General features: G+C 35.1%; 1 protein-coding gene across 1 annotated transcript; it reads right to left on the reverse strand.

Moving 5' to 3' along the window:
* Positions 1-1569: 1569 nt before the first annotated feature.
* Positions 1570-6904, reverse strand: LOC138328937 (uncharacterized). The gene is made up of 3 exons (XM_069275646.1): positions 4472-6904; positions 3087-3590; positions 1570-2833 (listed from the first exon to the last, which is right to left on the reverse strand). Exons 1-3 carry the CDS (start codon positions 5657-5659, stop codon positions 2471-2473), a joined length of 2055 nt encoding a protein of 684 aa, XP_069131747.1. The 5' UTR covers positions 5660-6904; the 3' UTR covers positions 1570-2470.
* Between the last annotated feature and the right edge of the window lie 2236 nt (positions 6905-9140).

Consider the following 9140-nt stretch of genomic DNA (forward strand, 5'->3'; position numbering starts at 1 on the left):
AATACATATAGAAGAAATTGTCTATTATGCCATGTGAAAATGTGAATTATTAATCTTGACTTATCACATTAAATATCTTACTTTGAATAATGGTATAATAAAACATGGATGACAGATATTATGTTGCATTGAGGACAGATATTATGCTACATGGATAACAGATATTATGATACATGAGTGACGGATTCTACGTTACATGGGTGACAGATATTATGCTACATGGATGACGGATTCTATGTTACATGGGTGACAGATATTATGCTACATGGATAACAGATATTATGATACATGAGTGACGGATTCTATGTTACATGGGTGACAGATATTATGCTACATGGATAACAGATATTATGATACATGAGTGACGGATTCTATGTTACATGGGTGACAGATATTATGCTACATGGATAACAGATATTATGATACATGAGTGACGGATTCTATGTTACATGGGTGACAGATATTATGCTACATGGATAACAGATATTATGATACATGAGTGACGGATTCTATGTTACATGGGTGACAGATATTATGCTACATGGATAACAGATATTATGATACATGAGTGCGGATTCTATGTTACATGGGTGACAGATATTATGATACATGAGTGACGGATTCTATGTTACATGGGTGACAGATATTATGCTACATGGATAACAGATATTATGATACATGAGTGACGGATTCTATGTTACATGGGTGACAGATATTATGCTACATGGATAACAGATATTATGATACATGAGTGACGGATTCTATGTTACATGGGTGACAGATATTATGCTATATGGATAACAGATATTATGATACATGAGTGACGGATACTTGTTACATGGGCGACAAATATTATGATACATGGATGGCAGATATCATGTTCATGGAGGAGATAATGTGTTACATGAGGACAATTGTGTACATGAAGGACAGATATTATTACATGAGGACAGTTATATGTTACATGAGGACAGATATTATGTTACATGGAGGACAGATATTATGTTACATGGATACAGATATTATGATGAGTGACGATATCTATGTTACATGGGGACAGATATTATTTACATGGATAACAGATATTATGATACGTGAGTGACGGGTTACATGGGTGACAGATATTATGTTACATGGATAACAGATATTATGATACGTGAGTGACGGATTTATGTTACATGGGTGACAGATATTATGATACATGAGTGCGGATTCTATGTTACATGGGTGACAGATATTATGATACATGAGTGACGGATTCTATGTTACATGGGTGACAGATATTATGCTACATGGATAACAGATATTATGATACATGAGTGACGGATTCTATGTTACATGGGTGACAGATATTATGCTACATGGATAACAGATATTATGATACATGAGTGACGGATTCTATGTTACATGGGTGACAGATATTATGCTACATGGATAACAGATATTATGATACATGAGTGACGGATTCTATGTTACATGGGTGACAGATATTATGCTACATGGATAACAGATATTATGATACATGAGTGCGGATTCTATGTTACATGGATAACAGATATTATGATACATGAGTGACGGATTCTATGTTACATGGGTGACAGATATTATGCTACATGGATAACAGATATTATGATACATGAGTGACGGATTCTATGTTACATGGGTGACAGATATTATGCTATATGGATAACAGATATTATGATACATGAGTGACGGATACTTTGTTACATGGGCGACAAATATTATGATACATGGATGGCAGATATCATGTTTCATGGAGGAGAAATATTGTGTTACATGAAGGACATATATTATGTTACATTGAGGACAGATATTATGTTACATGGAGGACAGATATTATGTTACATTGAGGACAGATATTATGTTACATGGAGGACAGATATTATGTTTCATGGAGGGCAGATATTTTGTTATCTGGAGGACATATATTATGATACATGGATGACCGATATTATGTTACATGGAGGACAGATATCTGTTATGATGTTACATGGAGGACAGATAAAGATTTACCTAGTTATTTCTTACAATACAAGGTTTATTTTGGAGGCAAAGCTTTGCCGAGTCATCTCGGCTTTCCATGTCGAGCACTAAAATAAAAATTGTATTGTAAGATATTTACCACGTAATCTGTTTATCCTGCAATCATTATGACATTCAGAACGAAAGCAAATTACCGGTTATTTACTTGGTTTCGCAATGAACCAAGAAAAGACGACACCGCCATACGAGATTTTCGATACGATGAAAAGGACGACATTCCGGTGAAAGTGACGTCATCTTTTAGTGGGACTGAATGACAAAAGGTTGAAGTTTTAGGTCAACTTAGTTAAATTAGAAAAATTCCATCAGATCAAATTCACGTGACAGTTGCAGGATCAATCATAGTACATGAATGACAGATTTTATGTTACATGATAGCAAGACACGATACTGAAATCGTTAACAATTATGAGGGCTTCGTTCCGCAGAGATTACTTCGGATAGTATTGAGCGTGCTGAGTAGGTTTGGGATATCGAGGATCAGCAGGCCCATGGCTAGTGTAACAAGGATAACCCCGGCCGTGTACCCCGCCACCTTCGAGGAAGTACGATGGTCAGGTGCTGAGTTCAGGGTCCGTAAGTGACTGGAAGTGGTTTCCTTCTTTACCATTAGTTCCTGTTTCAGCTCATCAACCAGATTTTCTAGTTCTTCTCGGGTGTAGTTTCTCTTCTGACAGCTACGACCGTAGCATGCACAAGTCTTGTTGAGTACACTTGCCGTCTGGGTTGTCGCTAAAATCAAGAAAATATTCAAAAGATACCATGATGACTCCAGGCCATAAATTTATCACCATTTTATTAATAGGGCAAAGGGGAGATTGGATATGCAAGGAAAGTACATTGGTATCTTTTATTTTGGTTTGCTTCTATGATTTTGAATATATATATATCGTTACAAAACAAAAAATAAAAGATAAAATATGGAACAGCATTTATCGTATCGTTTTTTTTCTATATTTTCAAATCCAGCAAAACAAATATTTTTATTCTACAGTCATCCAAAACACGTGCGATCAACACACATGCATATCACCAATGCATGAAACGGCCTTGTAAATGACTCTAGCTGTGCCATCAAAATTCTCCAACTGTGTTGCTGTCTGTATTTGGCTTATGTTAATACCTGTATGGACGGAAGAGTTGGTGGTTTCTGTGGGAACTGCTGTGGTCCATTGTATTGAGACAACATTGTTGACGGGGACAGTTGGTTGGGACTGATCTGCTGAAGGGACGCCATTTTCACTTGTTAGATCTGGTGACGTATTTCGTGTAGATGGAGTTGTCCCCGCTGAAACTAGACTCCACAAAGTCGTCTGTAATGGTGAAACACCATGGGTGACCTCCCTTGGTGAATGGGTGACCTCCCTTGGTGAATGGGTGACCTCCCTTGGTGAATGGGTGACCTCCCTTGGTGAATGGGTGACCTCCCTTGGTGACTGGGTGGTCTCCCTTAATGACAGGGTGGAGGTTTCTTGATCGGTGGCAGTTGTTACCTTGAATATCGGGGTTGTCTCTTCGTCATTTGACTTTAAATAAAGATTACCACGTGGAATAGTATGTATTGATATCAAATCGTTTTGAAAATGCTCTCTATAAGTTATGATGATGTCAATATTGCCGTTTTTAATTTAAAAGATCCCAACATTATTGATTTTACATGTACATATCAATAACATATTTAACGAGTCTTACCAGACATTTGATATTAAAATTCCTGTCCTTTTTGTATTAAAGTTTAACACACTTTTAACATCTGTATATTATCACATTTCTTTCTAACAATCTGTTATTTAAATGTGTTAACAGTTATTTTCCAGATAACAATAAAGAATGTGAATAGTAAATAATAGATAAATAGAAAATAGATACACAAAATAGGTACTGGCAAATAAAAACAAAATATCTACATAAAATGTATACTAAATGTATATAAATGTATGAATAAAAAATAAAAACAAAATGAAAAAAAAATGAAAAAAACAGTATTAAGATACATATCTGATGTGTCATCATACTATGATGCGAATCGGTTTATTCAAATTGTACATATCAAAATTATCCTACGGGAAAGACGAATTGTTATACTTTGAAAACTTGTCATTCCACTGATGACCAGTAAAGCAACTTGACATTTTGGATTGCTCGGAAAAAGCCTCCAGCTGATTGTTCCCAATATCTAAATACTTTACACCAGAAAAATGATAGATGGCATGATATGAACCTTTGAACTTTTTTAACATTTATAATATCATTTCAAAACAAAACATTATCGGATATTCCAAAACATGTTATTACCCGGTATTAATTTAAATGAGATGTACTCCAAGGGACATAACTCATGACAGACTTGCGTCTAGTGAAAAAAAATTGCATTGAGACCATATTTAAACAAAAATCATATGTCTGCCAAACGAGTTTTAATGTGACTTACTATTTCTATGAAGTGTAAAGGAAATCCGACTGCTTCCTTGGTCTGAGGTAGTACTGCATGAATGTAAGCAGAAATCCAACAATCATGTGATCTGCACTTAATTTCGTGCACTTTACTCTCTATTTGTGCGGTTGTATAGAAGCCATTTAACACGGCTCCTAAGGGCACGTCTTTATTGTTTAGAGCAATGCTATTAGTGTTACTGTATAGTACAAGCACAGCTGACAAGTCAGTCGGTTTTGCAACGAACATACAGCTACGTGTAGACGTTAGTTCCACCACGGGCTGAATTCTGATCATAACAGGATCGAACCCTGTACCTGTCAGGATCACAGTGACCGACACAGCGTTGTTTGACGATACTGTACAACGTTCATTTCCGATACTCCTTAAGTAAGACGATCCGGCATCTGTTAAAGTAGCATTTGTAGCAGAGTTTGATTCGTCACATACAATAGATGCAACTGTGTCTGCATAGGCGGCGACAATAATTACTTCGAGATTGGCACCAGGGCTAGGTATCAGCATGTGGATAGTGGAAGACCATCTGTGTACGGGCGCTAGCTGTTGTACAAGAAAGTTACTACCGCCACCAAGAAAGACATACTGGTTGCCACTGTACACTGTAATAACATTATTCGAGGATATATGGGTACCAGTCAGGCTTTCTGAACTGTACAGCAACAACGTGTCATATTGATCAAGGAATTCTTCAAATGAATCACCGCTTTTGTATTCTATGTAATTATGATAAATAGTCCCACCTTTCACTGTGATCGACACCATTGTGTTGTTAAATACACAAACCACAAGGATCTCACCTCTTACTGCAGCCGTTACAGCATAGTAAGAGGTGCCAAGCGTCTCCATTGGAATGGCTTGGTAGCTATCGACGTAGGAATATGTTCCCTGATCCGCGCGGTTAGTTCCGGAGACAAGGATCGGGCGGTCAGAGGTAATTATAATCCCTTTATGGCTGACACCAGGGATTGTTACCTCAAAATCACTACTGGGCTTAAAAGTGTGGTCAGCCTTTGGTCTTACTGAAAATGATTTGTTTGTTTGCATACTCCAATGACTACGGACATTGACCAAGGCAGAGAAAAGTGGATCTGGGTTAAGGATGGAAATAGATAAATCCTTCGTAGATACCTTACTCCTCATAAAACCCAACAGGAATTGTCTGTAGCTATTGCATACTGAAATAAATGCAATAAAGTTAAGTACATTTTTTTCTGGATAAATATGTGAAATACAACAACAAAATCTCAATCCATGTCAACAAAAAATAAAAATACAAATGTATGTCAAGCCAATTTTCAATTTGATATGTTTGAATGTTTAATCGACAGAAACAAGGAACATTTTACATTTCAATACATTTCTTTCTATTTCCTTAACGATTTCAGAATTAACTAATTATTTTTAACATTCATACAGATATATTAAAAGTTTTTAAAAACCCAATGGAATAAATAAATGATGACATCATTACTTACAATAGATATTCAGACAAAACAGAATACTTTCTATTGTAAATAAATAAATAATGACATCATTACTTACAATTTACTCTCTATTGTAAATAAATAAATAATGACATCTTTACTTACAATTGATATCTTATTTGCAAACTATATGATGAGAGATGTCAAAACTACTACCATACACGGTTTGTATCAATTTAAAGAAATAGCAGTTGTTAAAGTAATAATAAGCTTATAATAAAATGCCCTTTTAGTATTAGTGTGCGGAAGAAATGACCTTGTATTCCCCTTTATAAGTAAAGAAAACATCAGAAGGATACTTACAGTCAAAAGTTAAAATTATGAACACTGTCGTCAAAACAACTCTGCAAGGATCCATCTTCAAAGCTGCTCGGGAACCCTGATCTACTGATGTCTAGCGGTACAGGTATTATTGAAATAATTTATGTCTTATGACGTCGTATTTCACGTGCACGTGGTAGATATGAGCTAGTGGCAGTGATGCTAACGCCATGCATCAGGGAACAATCCTATAACAAATACAGATTGGAGTTAACAGTGCATAAATCACAAACGAGCTAAGTCGGGGAAGAACACTATTTTGCAACTCGATCGATAGATTGGTAACTTAGCAGCATGATGACAATGTTAAAGATAGCTCATGAATCGTCAATAAGAGTTTGGCTTTGTCAGTAGTTGACATTACAATGAGACATTCTGTATGTGTTCAACGCTATACGTATGTATGGATCAGTCCAACAACTATGCATGCTATCACACCGGAACCATGTTTTCCAGAAAACTTTGTTTATTTCCGGAAATCAGCAGCAAAAAACAATTTTATCATCTTTCTATTGGTGTCATTATTGATTACGTCATTGGTTTTTTTTTTCTTGATGTGGTAACAACGGTATAAATATCATTCAACTAAGGTTATTGTGATGTATAGCTCATAAATCGTCAATAAATGTTTGTTTATGTCGGTAGTTTAAATTCTCTTGAAAATGTATTTCAAACATTCTATTCAATTTTCGATTGTTGATAAAACAAAGAATTGTTAGCAAAATCAATGAGATTCTTAATATGAATGTTTGTCTCGCTTGTTCAATCCTCGGCCCCCGATGTAAATCCCACTGTCTTTCATTTACCACCTGGCACTTTTAATGCGGTTCTAATGAATATTTTGTTTTAATTTGCGCACTAATGAACAATAGTGTCTGTTCATATAGTCATGTTGATAGGACAAAATTTCCGCCTCAGTGTTTGGCAGAACCAAAAACATTTAGAGGACTTGTATAGAGATGCATTATTCATGATACCACAGGAAATGCGGCCTATGTTTCCAGATAGTAAGCACGCGTTAGTACAATTTACACATACGACAGAGGATGCACTACTTCATGCTTTACGAATAACAAATGATTTAGGTCCTTGTGAGGGTAAATCCGTAATAACGTTATGCAGCAATGATTTTCTGCCTTAACCTTGATTAAAAAAAAAAAAAAAAAACAGAAACCAAGTTACGGTTCACAATTTCATAATACCTTTTTTCAGTATCATTTGTAATTATAAAGTGATTTCTGCAGGTAAGTCTTTGTCTAAACGTACATAAGGGTAGAAATACGAACTTTAACCATGCGTAATTCTGTGTTGTAATTAATGTGTATAAAGAATCATACTTGTTTGTCTGTTCCTTTAAATGATTTTCACAGCTTATAATTCATCAAACATGATGATTTTTAATGGATTACTGATGAAAAAATAACGTCAACTTTTGGCCTAGTTATGGATAGAAAATACATTGTTACGTCATGCCAACAACAGTGACGCTAGGAAATGATATTGTGACGTCAGGAATTGATATTGTGACGTGAGAAATGATATTGTGACGTGAGGAAATGATATTGTGACTTCAGGAAATGCTATTGTGACGTCAGGAAATGGTATTGTGACGGTATTGTGACGTCATGAAATGGAATTGTGACGTCAGGATTAAAAGACGGTATGACTTCGCTAGATTTTCTGCAGCACATTTTGACGGTGAAATTCCATATGATATAGGTTGTTGTACTTAGATTTCATATGAGAGTTTATAAAACGAGTACCGATGTTTTCATTTTTACTCGTCAATGCTCACAATTTTTTTCTTAAGCTAAGAGTTGTTTTATGAAATATCAAATGAATTGAACATCCATTAAAGATCCTATCCTGTAATATATTGTTTAGTTTCACACTTGATGTTACCTATTCAATATTGACACAATACCAACAAGATTGCTTTATGTTATTGTATTCGTTTTATTCCGCTGTGCACAGAAAATGATGTGGTTTACAAGCAGACAATATCATATTTTCATTGTATCCAGGGATTTTAATTAGCTTATTCACACCTAACTCTAGCCTTCGGTAAGGAGATATTACGTTGTATATGCAGTGTTATGTAAAGAAAGGCTTACCATTCTGTTAATTAGTTTTTCTCTCTCGGTTCATGTTGTTTGGATTTACACACGTCTGCCTAGATAGCTTGACTTAAGGTAAATACAAGTAATATTGCTTTCCCATTGTTAGATACGTTAGTTTGAGTGAAAATTTAAACGTGTTTTAGGTGAATACGTTATAAATGTTTCAGTTAGTTGCAATATCATAAGGCTTTGGACTTAGATTGATTATTTGTTAATTTATGAGTTAGGAACATGAATATTTGATAAATATTGTAATCACATTTCCTTACTGAGAGTGCTAGATAGAGTTTGGAAAAAATAGGGAAATCGGTGTAGTTACGGTAAGTAAAATAATAAGATTGAATTATTAGGGATAATTGAATAAAATACTACACGATTCTTAACATTTAGCCTACTTAAAAAATGTTTTTATTTATGAAATTAGACCTTGAAATTGAAGGAAATTTGTATTGATATTATATCTCTCTGTACATTCTTGAAAAATATAGAAGGACATTTAAATGAATGAGTGGGGTGTTAGTGTTGTCGGTCCAGTACGGTTACAGACATGATTAACGTTTATGGAAAATAAAAATACCTTATAATCGGCATAAAATTCTCCATACGCTTTGGCGTGTTATAACACATTCGTAAAATACCACGTGGCTTGTGTCCGAGAGTTTTGTCTTTAGTAACTTCAAGCGGGGAGGGGAAGAA

This window comes from Argopecten irradians, chromosome 8, assembly GCF_041381155.1.
Source record: "Argopecten irradians isolate NY chromosome 8, Ai_NY, whole genome shotgun sequence".
Taxonomy (NCBI): Eukaryota; Metazoa; Mollusca; class Bivalvia; order Pectinida; family Pectinidae; genus Argopecten; species Argopecten irradians.